General features: G+C 32.1%; 1 protein-coding gene across 2 annotated transcripts; it reads left to right on the forward strand.

The window, feature by feature from the left end:
- Nucleotides 1–1,341: 1,341 nt before the first annotated feature.
- LOC130808094 (uncharacterized) lies at nucleotides 1,342–11,963 on the forward strand. Of its 2 annotated transcripts, XM_057673542.1 has the most exons (8): nucleotides 1,342–1,473; nucleotides 1,646–2,120; nucleotides 5,197–5,551; nucleotides 8,161–9,551; nucleotides 9,723–9,836; nucleotides 10,015–10,166; nucleotides 10,886–11,009; nucleotides 11,658–11,963. In XM_057673542.1, the coding sequence occupies exons 2-7, from the start codon at nucleotides 1,692–1,694 to the stop codon at nucleotides 10,932–10,934; spliced, it is 2,490 nt and encodes an 829-aa protein (XP_057529525.1). In that variant the 5' UTR covers nucleotides 1,342–1,473; nucleotides 1,646–1,691; the 3' UTR covers nucleotides 10,935–11,009; nucleotides 11,658–11,963. The 2 variants fall into 2 exon arrangements, with proteins under 2 accessions (XP_057529525.1, XP_057529526.1); XM_057673543.1 differs by lacking the exon at nucleotides 10,886–11,009.
- The last annotated feature ends 3,338 nt before the right edge of the window (nucleotides 11,964–15,301 follow it).

Here is a 15,301-nt window from a genome sequence, read left to right on the forward strand (position 1 = left end):
ATTAAAATTGTGATTTTAATAACCATGCTAGCTAGCTAGTTATACTCATTATGCTTGTTGTATTATAGTTGTTGAGTAGTGAGCATTGTGATCATTAATTTCTTGATTATGGTTGTGCTAATTGTTGCTTTGATCATTATTATATTGATGTTGTTGTTCTTGACAATCAATATTGTTATTCTTAACCATAGTTGTAGGTGAATTGTGGTTGTTATTGTTGTTTGTGTTGATGTTGGAGTTCATGATGTTGTTTTTATTAAATTTTGGTGTTGTTGGATTTAATATTGGATAATGGTGTTTTTTATTATGAGAATGATGATGATGAGATGGAATAAAATACTCATTTTGTATAATCTAGTGTTAAACATGTACCAATACAAGGTATTTTCAATTATATGGTTTTTTGTTTCGATATATAAGTTTAAACTTAATTTAATTTATATGACTTTGTTTTTATATTTGATTTAATATACAAACTCTATTTTTATATGTTGATTGATTTATATTGAATATTAATTAAAATAAAAAAAACTACTTTATTAAAATTAATATGATGCTGTCACATTAAAAAAAAAAACTTAAATACACACTGACACACATATATATGGATACGATACACATGGTATATATACATATATATTATACACATAAATACATATACATATAAAAAGTGAAATACTCAATTTGTCATGTAGCAATTTCCGCAAGAGCAAAGTTTGTGCTAAACTAAGAAAGTGGATAAAAATAAGTAAAAATGTGTGATTTTATCGAAAAGTGTGAGAAATGCGTAAATGAGATGAAAATATAATTTAAATGTGTGGTTAGAATTAAACAATTTTGTTTGGATTATGGCGAAAATTAAATGTAAAAAATTTCATTGGATGGATAATCAAAATTAAAAATATAGTAAACCCGTGAGATAGAAAGAGTATATATATATATATATATATATATATATATATATATATATATATATATATATATATATATATATATATATATATATATATATATATATATATATATATATATATATATTGAGGCTGTCTCACCGTACAATTTTCATTGTTTTTTTCTTTTTTCACATTTTTTTACTAATGAAACTTTTATATAGACCCATCTTACGGTGAAAAATATAACATAAATAGTATATCAGTGAGACAAACTCAATAAACACTAGTGAAGAAGTTGATATTCTCTTAGAAATTGGGCTTCTTCCTCTATCATGGGTCGAATAAAGAATCATAAACGTAACCCACCCGAAATAACCAACCGGATACCGAAACAATGAAATAAAATAAAAATAAAAATGTTTTTAAAAAGTCTCCACAAGTTGTTTCTCTCTCTAAAGTCTAACAATCTGAAACCCAGCTTCTTTATTTTATCTCTCTTCTTCTTCCGCTCTCCTCAATCACAAAAAACACCATTAAACCTTTCATCTATTTCTTACTTGTTATTTTACCCGCCAATAAGGTTTTCATTTTAATCCTCTTTTTTTTTTTTTTTTTTTTAATTAATTTCCCCTTGTTTAAATTTTTCCCTCTCTTCCCCTTTCCCTCCTTTCCTTCTCTCTCTAGGGTTTCTTTCCTCCTTTCTCTCCCTTTTATTCTCATCAATGGTGTCTAATCTCTCTGTTCCATTGCAGGTACTTGAACATTTTTCTCCTTCTTTCTCTTTGTTTTCGTCTTATCATGGATAAAGATTTTCAGATTCCCGACGATCTCGGTGGAGAAAAAACTGCGATTGAGAAATCGTCTGGTATGGAGGTTGCAGCAATGGAGGTTGATAATGACGGTGAAATTTCGGTGAAGAAACGGAAGACGGAGGATAATGGTGAAGAAGTAGAGCTGAAGAAAGTTGCGGAGATTGTTTTGGTTTTGTCTGCTATGGGAAGGATGAGAGGTGGTAAAGAACCGACGGTTTTGGAGAAAACGATGATGGCAGAAGCTAAGGAAAAAGTTGTTGCTTTGTGTGAAGAATTGGCTCCGAAAGATATTGTTCCTATGGAAGCATTTGGTGCTATTATGGAAGATTTAGGGCTCAATCGTTTGAAGGATCGGTTAGGGTTTCGTCCTGCTAAACAATCTATTTCTGAACGGATTGCTTTGGCTAAACGCAGGGTGAGTTTTTTTTTTATTTTGACCAATGTAATTGTTCAGTTTTGCTGTTTAAACTGTTTACTTAGTCTTGTAATTGAATTTATGTTTGTTGTTTGTGGTTTCATGCCGAGATTAAGATGATGAGAGTAAGACAATGTTGATCAATGTGAGTATGGATATGTGAGTTTAAGAGGTGACTTTATAATTATATGCTTGATTTTTATACAATTGTAGTTCTTTGATATGCTGAAATAAGAGCTAATAGCAATAAGTTTGTGGAGGAAGTCTTACTAGCTTTTTACAAGTATACATGTAAATCCATCCTTAATCCCAAGTATGTGTTCTCAGTTTGTATTTTTTTTGTCGATTACTAAACACATTTTGCTGAAATTACTATTTTTTTAGAATGTATCTCATAGATTACTATCTTTAAACTCTGAATTTAATTCCTGAAATTGATACGAAACTGCTAACAATTGCCTTTTCCGTTATACCATGTTTTTTCACACAAAGCTTGAATTGTGAAAATTTCCTTGTTTTCCTCATATATATTTACCCCCTTATATATTTACTCCCTTATATATTTACTCTTCAATTAAAATCTCACCACCAACCCTTTTTTCACCAAAATGACCAATGCCAACTTCATTTAAAGAATTCAAGCAACAATTCAATGCTTGAAAGTCTTGTTGTAGGATGATGTAAAGTTTCAGTCTTTAAAATTATAGAAGCTTTCTTCTCTTATACAACTTCAAACTTATTAGCGACCCATTACTAACTGAGTGAGCTGAAGAAGTTGCAATTTCTAGCTTTAGAAGTAATTCAGCACTTTAAAGAAGGCATATGAATGATGCTCTCAATGTTCAGGGCTTTTCAAATGGCTATAGAAAATAGATGGGAGGCCCTCATTCTTGCTATGTTACTCGGACTTGTGTACCTGTCCAAGTGTTGGACACTTGGAGTCGGCTATTTTGTGAAATAGTTTTACAATTTTGGTCCAATTGGAGTGTTAGGGTGTTAAAACAATATCAAAGGATCCAACAATACCGATACTTGAGGTGAAATGAAGAGTTCGAGTAACATAGCATTCTTGTGATGGAACACTTGAATTCTCTTCTCGTATTTTTTGCATTCACCGGCCTTCTAGCAAAGTTGTTTATTTATATATTAAACATTTTTCATTTTTTTGCTGTTGGACTTTGGTTAATTGAAATTTCTTCCTCTTAGACACTTTATGTTAATTGCATGGTGAATTCTAGTTAGAAATTGTAAATTTGTAATAAATTCACCGCATTCTTTCATTTTATTCTCACTAATTAAGTACTTTGTAATTAATAACCAATTAAAGGCCTTAGATTGATTGCTTGTATTTCCAAAATATCTAATCGTTTTAACTGCACAACTAACTACCTTAAAAGGATGCCATTTAACTCATTCTGTTAACTAGTAGCAATTCGAGGAAAATTTGGAGTTCTATGGTTAATAGAAAATTTCAAAATGCAGTGAATAGAGATAAGTTGCCTACATAAAGCAAAATTTGATTTTTTTTTTCAATTATGAAATAGAATTATTGCTCATTGCCATCTTTAGTGGTGGTAAATTACTTATTACGTTTGATGTCCCTTAACTTGGGATGTTTTCATTGAATTTATTGCTGTTAGTTTTATGTTTTTCAGTAGGTTTTTGTTTGAATGCACCTATTGGCTAAAGTTTATATTTCAAACTTTCTGAATGTCATTGCAAGGAGTGATTGCTTTTAACTTTTCATGCTTATTTGACTTTTATGATTTTTTAATCTGCGTGGTTAGGAAAATATAAATCAGTAAATGGGACCGAGTATGCTTTTGATCTGTTAGTTAACTAGAGTTTCTCAGGTATCGGGATACCTGCTCTTTGTATAGTGCATCCACTTTTGAGATATAATTCTGTATGACGGGTTCAACTTGTAATTTTGGGTCTTTTAGGTCTTTGAACTTTTGTCAAAGTCTTTTTATGCTTAGATAAGTCGATCTTTAGTTTTCAATACCTTTGTCATGGATGGTTGCTTTTAGCTTCATATGTTTACTCACCTTTGTTTTGAGTCTTTATTACTTTATTCATTGCCTTTTGTAATGGAAAACGAGAATCAAGAGTATTAGTTGGTCGTTCAATTGTTTTGAAATAGAAGAAGTGGTTAGGGTTATTCAATTACCGCATGTGCAGGAGTTTTGTTCAACTCATGTTTATGATGCAACTGTTTCTTTACTTCTAGTAAATTATGTTTATCTTTGAGCTCAAACTGACTCAACTTTGGGACTTCCAAGAACGGCCTTAATTATTTTGACTTTTCTTCTGGATCATATTACAATATTACACTATACAAATCAACAATCACTTGGATGCTGAGTGGCATTTGACTATTTTGGTGAATATAAATTTTATAATATAATAATTCTGTATTTTGAATTACCTTTTGGTGAATATAAATTTATAACATTGAGGTCGGTGAATCACATTGGGTTAGGGTTGGGTTCAGGGTTATATATAAACGGGTCAGAAACCCCTTTACCCAAATATATCTTGTTTAGTTAATTGGGTCGAAAATCACCACCCTGACCGGAAGTGTTAACAGTTGATTTGATTTCGACCAACTTAACTCATTTAAAAACTTTTTTTTTTTTTTATTTTTTTTATGGTTTTATTAATGACTGCATCTTATATTTTAGCCCTCAATTTTAGACTTTTAGTTATGAGTTGTTTATTTTTTATTTACTAGGAAAAATAGAAAAACATTAAATAAAATAATTTTAGTGATTGATTTGACTCAAAGTTAACTCGTTTCAGGTTTAAAATTTTGTTCTTAACGTAATCCATTTAGTAAACAAATCATGTCGGATCGATCCATTTAATTAATTGGATCAAAAGTCTAAACTCAAACCCACTTATTTTGGGTCATGTTCGGGTCGGGTAGCAGGTTGGGTCAGCTTTTGCTCGTATAGTTTTTTTTGTGGAGATGGCTTTGAGATTTATGAGTATGGTTAGATTAGTGATACATGTAAAATTGTTAGTCTCGGAACTTGATCTAATCTACCTTTTCTTTGTTTGAATGTTTTTGTAGATGGAAGAATCAAAGGTGTTTGCTGCTCAGCCTGCTTCATATCCATCTCAGAGAGTACAAACTGCGAGTGCTGCTGCTAATGAGAATCGTGGGTTACCTTCTAATGTCCATGTGTTCTCATCTGATAAGGTGAGTCATGTGCCTGTATCAGCGGGAACTTTTCATCCTCCTACTTCTGCAGTTAATGTCTCTTCAGCAGCCTCTACCCCTGTTCGATTTCACCCTCCTGGCACTGAAGTCCGCCAACAAGTTAGCTCTTCAGCTATGCTGAATAATATAGGAAAGGATTTCACCTCTGGGGTACCTACCATACTTGATAGGTCTCATAACGGGTCGTCTTTGCCTAATGTTCCAGGTTGCATTTCTATCTTGATTATTTAGAAAACATTGACTGCATATATAAACTTATATATAATATTTCTGTTGATTGTATTGATTGCATCTGTTTATACTGTTTTTTATGACTTACTTTTTTTATTGCAGTTACAAATGCATGAATTTCTCAAAAGCTTTAGTTATACTCCCTTTGTATTTTTGTAATTGCTTGGCTGGACTTTTTTTTTTTGGCAAAGTTTGAACTTTAATAAATTTAAGCATATAATAATAGAATATATGAGAAGTAATTGTCGGTTGAACTTTTTTTTGAAACAAGTAATTGAGAAGTTTTTGATTTGATGTATAGTAGCTTGTCTGTAAATCATATTCTCCTGGGGCAGGACCGACCTTGACACATGAAAACCAACATCTTCAATGTATTATAAGCTACTTTTTTTTGTGTTTCTTTGAGTTCAGCACTTTCCATCTTGGGAGAGGGTAAAAAAAATATCGGTGTAGTAATCAAAGTTTACCATTTTCAAAAGTATCTTTTTTATTGAACAATTTGTTGTTTCATCCAAGTAAATAATGAAGTTCTATAACAAATTTGGAAATGTAGATTATATTGTGTTCAAATTGGTTTTTAGTAATTGAGGTTTGGTTGAAATTTATTTGATACAAATAATTGCCAAGTTTTCAATATGATGTATATCAGCTCACCGGTAAATCTCCCCTAGGCTAGTAACAACCCACTCTCATGAAAATCGACATCCTCCATGTTTTAGAAGCTACTTTCCTATGTTTCTCTTTAGTTCAACACTTTCCATATTGATAGATGTCATATCCGTTGCTGCTTACAACAATTCTATTTTGTAACTAACAATACAGTTTCTCAGTTTGTTCTCCTACTTTATATCTCACATTTTTCTCTCTCTTCCAACATTCTCCACTTGACTCCTCTCTTTATCTTCCTTTTTTAATACTAATGCAACTACTAACAAAGAAAGTATAATGTGTGAGTGAAAAGAGATATCTTGACACATTTTTAGATTGTGAGTTGGTATGTAAGGGATGATAAATTCCATGACATAAAAAATCTGAGGGAAATGAATGAATGGAAATATAAACGGCAAGCATATGACTTACATTTATGCAGATGCTTGTATGATTAGCACTTTTTGATGCCGAAGCAAGCGGACAATGAGATTTGCATCAAATGTTGTAGGATCCAAGTACTAGGTTTGACGCACTAACGCAGTAGAACTGCATAAAATAAAAAAAGCTTCTTTTAGTATTCTAACAAGAGCTTCGAAGTGGAGGTCGATAGAAACTAGGAAGAACCCTTGATTTTTCTGTTATGGAAAACTTCAGTATCATGGCAATGAGTAAAAGTTTGCTGGATATGAACTGCAAAGGATTTGCTTTTCTTTAAGTGGGGAGGGAGAAAGAGTTTGAGAAAAAGCACGAGGGGAGAATTATATCAGAAGGCTTGTTATTAATACTTTTTATGAACTTATAATTGGGATGATAATAACAGAAAAAATGAGATGCTCTTACTTCTGTTAACAAGTTAAGCGTTGTCAACCGTTGCAATTTACCGCAAAATGTGTATAAAGTGATAGAAATAGTGGGTGGAGATGATAATTGAAGGATTAATGTGGACAACATTTTTAAAAATAAAATGAAACTAAATAATCCTCAGTTTTTTTTTTTATTTTTCACAAGTGATGTTTTAGGTCTGGCAATCAAGTTTTTGGGATGTTTATCTGTGCAGCTATTCAACATGTTTCGGTAGTTGTGTTTTTGAACAACTGTCAGTTAGATTTTCTTCGATGTCTACTTCTTTTCTGATATTTCTTTGCCTCTAGAATGTATATGTATTGTGTATTGAGAATCGGAAATTCATGCATTAAGTTGCATAAGATTATATAATCACACATCTAATTGATAAGAGTTGACAACTCCAATTCTAGGAAAGAGGATACTTACAAATGAACAAGTTTTAAACAGTATTCACTAAACTATAGTATTGTAAAAGAAAATATTGAATGAAACCAAATTAGAATGCAGCCTTGTTCCATGAGCATCGATGGTTTGGGGAAACAGGAACTTACAGGTCACAGCAAGGAAGAAACTGGAAACCTTGTATGAATACAAGAGTACCCATCCCACCCGCAAAACGTCACGCCCACGCCTACGCCCACGCCTACGCCTATACTTTCATGTATATACTTTGCAGATGTCATATGTCTTTAATTTTTGTGTAGGGAATAGGGGTACCCACTGGACATCTATAAGTAGCATACATTTGAAGCTTTCATCTTTCACCTCTCAATCTTATTCTGATTTTTTAAACTACATAAAGGAATACTAGTTTGATCCTTTTGTATTTGTGACAAAGTACAATGCTGGTGCTTATGATTGTTTTATGGATCCTTGATCCAAGTTCAATATTTTTTTCGCCTTTTTTTTTATTAGTAATGTAGTTTTGTTGATCTGAAATTAGAGTTTAAACTGGGATGGGGTGATGATTCTTGTTGATCTTTCTGGTTCTCATTTCATTGTTTAGTTGATAATTACCATCTTTGCTTTTTTTTGGTACCTTAATTCATTTGAAGTTGCTACAAATTTATCCCTGCTATTTTTCAGTGAGTTCTTCTGCACATCAACGGCTTCAATCTTCAATGCATGTTGGAACAAAAAATACAGTATCAAATCAATTACCTGTGAGAATTGACAGTAATGTTAGTAGAAGCTCTCCGCATCCAACAGCACAGGCAGTTATTGCTCAAACGCAGCAGACAGTTGCTCAAACTTCAAGGCCTGTTGCCAATCAGACGGCTGGTGGTACTCCACCTACTGTGCATAATCAAGGCAGTCATTTTGTTCGTGCTTCTCCACCTGTTAATCACCATGTTGATATATCTAGATTAGTACAGAAGCTTCTGACTCCAAAGCTTCCTCAGCGTTCTGTGTGGACTGCTCCTTCAAGGGAATATATGAATAGACCACTAGGATGTCAGTTCTGCAAGCAGGCTGTCAGTGATGTGGAAAACATGGTTGTTTGTGATGCCTGTGAGAAGGGCTATCATTTGGGGTGTCTTCAGTCATACAATGCAAAAAGCTTTCCTAGAGGTGAGTGGCATTGTCCTAGGTGCCTGTCAATGAGCCATGGAAAACCATTTCCTCCCAAGTATGGCCGTGTTACAAGAAATATGAATGTCCCGAAAGCTGCTTCCTCCATGATTGGAGTTCAGATGCCTTCAGAAAAGAAGGTGGTGGCTGTGGTAGGCAAGTTAAATGAACCAAATGCAACAATAAACAAAAGCCAAACTTCTAATATACACCCTCCGTTGAATCATCCAAATGCAACAACGAACGGAAGCCAAGATTCTAAAGTACACCCCCAGGCTATTAAAAATAATGAACCATCATCTGAGTCAATTCTAGGACACCAAAATGAGATTGTTAGAAATGACATATCCATCAGCGTAAAGGATGATGAAACTAAGCTGGAACATTCCCTAAACAACACCACAGGAGCTGCAGTGGAGGCCTCTTTATCAGTTTCTGCTAGTGATAATCCTCTTCAGCAGACAAAAGCTGAAATACCTTCTGAAGACAGATTGATGTCTGAGACAGAGCCCAGAACTTCAGTTATATCTCAAGAAAATTTTAAACCTGATGACTTGCACTCGTCGAGCAATCAAGATGATGTTGAAGAGAAGGTGTTGGATGGTGTTGCAATTCCAGTACAACACATCGAGAACAATGGAGTTACTGATACTCGTCCATCCAATGATGAAAATCATGATGTGAAAAGTCTGGTTGATATAGAAAGAGTTAATCACCAGGCTAAAGATCTTGCTGAGGCTTCAGAGAGTGGCTTGCATGATGTTTACTGGCTTGGCGATGAAGATAGAATTGTGGACAAAAGGAAGTTCTTTCGGTCTTGTCGCATCAATGGCATGGTATACCAAGTGCAGGATTATGCCCTTTTTCGTTCTGAAAAAGGAAAACTGACACCTTTGAAACTCCAGGCAAGTTGTTTTATTTTACATAGATCTTGGAGACTTATGGGTATAAAATATTATGTAAAAATAGTGTTTTGTGCTGTCAATAATCCTCATAAACCTTCGTATTGTATCTTTATTTTTCAGCTGAAAATTATTGGTCCGCCATTTAATTTCAATTCTTCTGCTATATTGCAGGGCATGTGGGAGGATAGTCAAAATAACCTGAAATGGCTTGTTGTTCACAAATGCTATTTTCCTGATGACTTGCCGGAGGAGGTTGGCCGCCCTGGTGCTCCGCAAAGCAATGAGGTGCTCTTTTACGCAATTTCGTTATAAACATATTATTTTTCCATTTGCTCGACTACTGAAGCTTACAGTATAGTCTGCTAATGATTGTATGAAGATAGTAATGACGTTCACAATGATAGCTAGTGCATGTCTAAAGTCTGGAACTTGATAGTGGTCATACTTTTCTAATCTTTTGTAGGTATATGAGTCTACTCATGATAGCAACGTGTTGGCGGGTTTAGTTCAAGGCCCGTGTGAAGTGCTTCCTTTCAGAAAATTTGGGGAGGAAGCTGAGACAAATGATAAAATCTCTTCAACGGAAGACGGGAGCCTGCCAATTTTTATACGCAAGTATGTGTATCTTCATTTTTAGATGCTAATGTTACATTTAAGACAAATTACATGGCATGCATTAAATTCTTTCATGATCTGTTACTACACACATAACAGTGCAACACCCAAAAGCAGAATTATTTTAAAATTGAAAAGTATTTGTGTTATTTTCTGGCATGTAAAAAAAACTGCGGTGCGGATGCATTTGCAGAAACGGTCGCGGTGTTGAGAAAACGACTATAACGGAGTAATGACTTGAATTGCGGCCGATGCGATGTGAACTTTTTAGGGGAGCTTGAATTTCTGCATGTTTTTCTTCCTGATTTTCCTTGGAACATTTATATGCCATACCTGTTTGCCAAAATAACACCAACTACGAAACTTGCAACTCATAGAATTGCAATTGTTGGCAATGCTTTAAAACTCATACCAATAAAGTTGAGCAAGTAGCTGAGGGGCATGCTTTTGTACTTGGAAACTGCAAAGCAGCAGTAATATGCTAAAACGCATTTTGTTCACTGAATCAATTAAGTTATGTAAGTCGTTAGCAAGTACATAAAAGCATCAGAGGAGCTTCATCCTACCACAACATGATGACCCACGTCCCTCCCTAGTAAAATCTCTTTCAGAAAAGGAAACATTTTAGAAGGGACTTTTCTGCAAATGCTGGCATCTATATATTCTTAATGTTTTCTATTTGTCGTGAGACTTAAGTAATTATGTCTCTATGTTTACAGTTGGTTCTATGATGAGACCAGACAAGCTTTCTGCCCCAGCGCTAGCTGATCTTGTCTGTGGATTAATGTGGTAGTTGATGGTGCTTCTAAACCCTTTTGTGGCACATAGACAACATTTCTTCAGGTACTTTATATGATTTGCAGTAGTTTGAGGTTGGAGATGCAAAAAAAAAAGGAAAAAGATTAAGGCAGATTGAAACATGAAATAGGGAAATGCACAAATACAAGTTCTGTGTCTAATACTTCCATTATTTAAAAAAACTACTACCTCACACCCGAAGGCTGTAGTCTAATCATTATGGGCGGTTCTAAGCACATTCTGGGTGTCCGATGCTTAGGGCCCAAAAAATTAGGGGCCTCAAACTAGTTTTAAGATGCATTTTGTTTTTATAATCAAGCTTTGCAGTTCATGCTTAATTTTTTGCTTTTTATTGAATCATTTGATTATGAGATGAATTTTGTGTTATTATTGCGGTTTTTGAATGAATATTAAAGCGTAAACTATTTCATTTTAACATGTAATTATACATTTTGGTGTAAACTATTTTTATACGTGATGCAATTTTCTTTAATAATTTGTTAAGGCTTAAGGGTCCCATTTCGAAAAAAATTGCAAAGGGCCTTATAATCTTTGCTCCGCCCCTACAAATTATCATACCGTAACTTCAATGTTATCATCGCCTTTGGTTCCATAGCTAATACTTCTATCATTTTGGTTGAGTTATGTATATATCTCTTTATTTACTCTCATTCTCTGGTTTTCTCATGGCAGGGTTTCTTACTCCATGTAATATTATCGCAGACAGAACTCAGTCTGAAGGTAGTCTCTTTCCGTTTGCACAATATGTAGATTAATTCGTATTGCCTTGTACCACATTTTCTTTCATAGGCTTCTGCATTACAATTTGTATCAGGTTTGCCCTTAATTTTTGGGATGCCTTAGCATTTAGTGAAAAATAAATATTAAAAGCCTCTTAATTTTTTGTTTCAGCTGTTCTAGATCAAATTTAACACATCAAATTCAGATGTATATTAACATTTTTTTATTTTATCTCATACCAATCTGCTGTTTTTTCTATGTCTTCCTTTCACCCATACGATGGGGTTTTGATTCTTACCGACTATAGGAAGTTTAATTCCCCTTTGCCCTCTTACATATAATATGAGATTCTCTAACTTTGGAATAAAAAAAAGAGCTCATATCAGCGCCCGTAAGATATCCGGACTCCTATTGGCTGTAAACTAAGTATCACAAATACGAAAGTGTGAATTATTAGGGGTTGTGGATGTAAAATATATTTGTTGATTTAGTGGGTAAATTACCAATTATTAATTGACACATAAAATATATGTTATTGATGAGTTGAATTTTACTGTTTGTTGATGTCTATTGGTAATGAATTGTTTACTCAGTAGGTAGATGAATGTGATTATCATTTGCCATACCAGTAGAAGTAAATAAATGCATGAAATATACGTTATTCATAGGTCAGATTTCAAGATAAAAGAATCAGAATATATTTTCATAAATGCTATACTTCAAATTATTTTTTAAAGGCATAAGCATGACTTTGATGCAAAATCACATCAATTCCCAACGAATATAAGATGAATTAATAATACAATATCATATCTTAATAGCAAATGACGGATTCGAATGTGTATTTGCGTCTATACTAGCTCCTTTTGTTGATTAAGTAAGCTTTTTAGAATATCTGTTGTTTTAAGTCAACCCCAATCGAGTTGACATGATATCTTCACCTTTGATATTTTTGGACTAAAATCTAAATTTTAAGATTGGTTTTTGTTCGTTTTGTTTCTCACTTTTTGTGAAACGACCGAACACATGCAATCACTTATAAATTTAGCTGACGATTTAATATATATTTGTTTTTTTCAAAACAAGTTAAAATTTTTTTATAAAATAACTTTTGAAGTTATCATTTTAAAGTTTAGAACATGGTTACTATAATTGCGCTTTTGCTCCACGATTCTACGATTTTACGATCCAAAAATAAACGAGCGATTTGAATCATAGGTAGAATCTTAAGTTGGTAGAATCTTACGATTCTAATTGATATAAAATTTGTAGAGATAGAATCATAACACGATTTTACGATTTGATTCTACACATTTATTTTTAATTTTATAAATTTTTCTTATGTACCAATTTTTCTTACAACTTAACGATCGATCATCATAATTTAAAAAAAAAAATTAGTTTCTTCATCTAGGTATGAAGATTTAAACTAATTATTGAATATTTTTCTATTTCATTCTTAACTTTAATTAATAAACTTAAACCTTTAAGGTGAATCAATGACTAGATAGCAAATTTTTAAGTTTATTATAGAATCGTACAATTCTACGATTCGATTCTACCGATTCGATTTTACAGGTCTGAACGATTCCAAGTACATTCCCGATTTTAACAACTTTAGTTTAGAATGAGTATTTTAGACTTTGAAATAAACATTTTAAGTTTTGAATAAATTAAAAGAAGTTTTAGAATTTACAACTTAAAATTTTTTGAGTGGACATATTAAATTTTGGAGTTGTCATTTTAACCATTATGAATTAAAATTAAGGCTTGAAGTATGAACTTTGTGTCTTGACATAAAGTTTTTAAGTCTTGAAATTGACACTTTAGTGATTAAAGTAAGCACGTAAAAAATAAAGTTGAGTCATAAGAGAAGAAATATTAAGACTTAAAGTAGGAGTTTTAAGACTTGGAATTGACATTTTTTTTTATGAGTGGATTGAAATTGACATTTCAAATTTTAGAATGAATGTTTTAAGAGTTGAAGTAGGTAGTAAAAAAATAAAGTTAAGCCTTTGATAATGAAAGATTAAGCCTTGGAGTAGGGGTTTAAGTGTTGAAATTGACATTTTAAATCTTGAATTTAGTGGAAAATATTTTTTTTAAAAATAATTTTTTTTTTTATAAGACCGTCCATTCAGTTCGAATGGATACAACGATTCCATAATGTTTGCATTCATGTTTGAAATCACAAAATATTATAATCATATAATAGTAAATTATAAAAAGACACATATTATATTCTAGGAGTTATGAATTAAAGTATTATATATGAAAGTTTGAAAACAAAAGAAAAAATATCAAGGGAGATGTATCATCATAATATGATAATCATAGGTGTTAGATTATCAAGTGACATATATATACTAATTGGAAAATCTATTTGTACTAAACTAAAAAAATAGGTCGTGAAAATAGATCATGAAAATAGGGTTTGAGAGCCGGCTGTTGACCTCTATGGGATTTCGCCACTAAATATAATTAAAGTGACTTGTATTTTGAATTCAATTGAGTAAATTAAAATCTATCTTAATAATGTTGAATTGATGTTTGTGAAATGCTTTATTGACATCCTCAATTCAAACAACTTAAAAGTTATTAAAATTTTTTTCATCCTGATAATAACTATAAAAATCATAAATATGTTATTATTATCATTCTAACGAGTGTAAAGAAATGTTTTAAGAGGGTGGAAAAGAAGTTATATTAATATCCTGATCACGAATAGGTCGTTAAAAATAGTATGTAAAGACGTAAAATATTTGAAAAATAGTAGTAATTTAAACTATTATTATATTTGATAGCATTTATGATCATTACTTGCGATTTGATTAAGAAGTCCATTATTTAAAAGTGTCAACCCTTATCTTATGGGCAAGAAGCCCAAATTAGGGATTTATGGTTGTACATGTTTGGGACAATTCATCAAATGGTGTTTTAAGATGCTTTAAAAAAAATAATAATTTGGCTTCCTACACAAACCTAAGCCATAGGATAGGTCATATTTCAACAGATTCAATCTGCAAAAGCATCAAAGACTTTTATGAATGAAGTGTCCCTTGTTAAAAGCAAATTTTGCTTCCATTTGTCTCCATTGAAAGCAATAGGTCCTAATCTATGATGGAATTTGGCTAATGAATCCAAATCCTATGATTTTCACTTTAAAAAAGGTAATTTTAATCTATTTGCTTCAATTGTTGACCATTCAAATTTTCTAGATTTAACCCTATGGTTAAAGATTTTAAGTTTTATTCAACACTTGTTGTTGTCAGTAGTACAACTAATATATATATCCTTACAATAAAATTAACTTTTATTGTCATTATTATGATAATGAAAAAATGTTACTAATTTAAATCTCTAGTCATAATTGTTAGATTTATTTTTTAATTTCATTATAAAGTAATTTATTAATACTTATTGGCCTGTAGTGAGTTATGTAACAATTATTATAGCTTTTAACGACATTTATGGAATATGACACTAAATTTAATGTCAAAAAAAGTTTAGTGGGGTTTTTATTATGCTGCTAAAGGGTTTAATAAATATCTCTAAAATCACCATACACACTATCTTTTAGATATTTAAATTTAATA

The sequence above is a fragment of the Amaranthus tricolor genome, chromosome 3 (genome assembly GCF_026212465.1).
Source record: "Amaranthus tricolor cultivar Red isolate AtriRed21 chromosome 3, ASM2621246v1, whole genome shotgun sequence".
Taxonomy (NCBI): domain Eukaryota; kingdom Viridiplantae; phylum Streptophyta; class Magnoliopsida; order Caryophyllales; family Amaranthaceae; genus Amaranthus; species Amaranthus tricolor.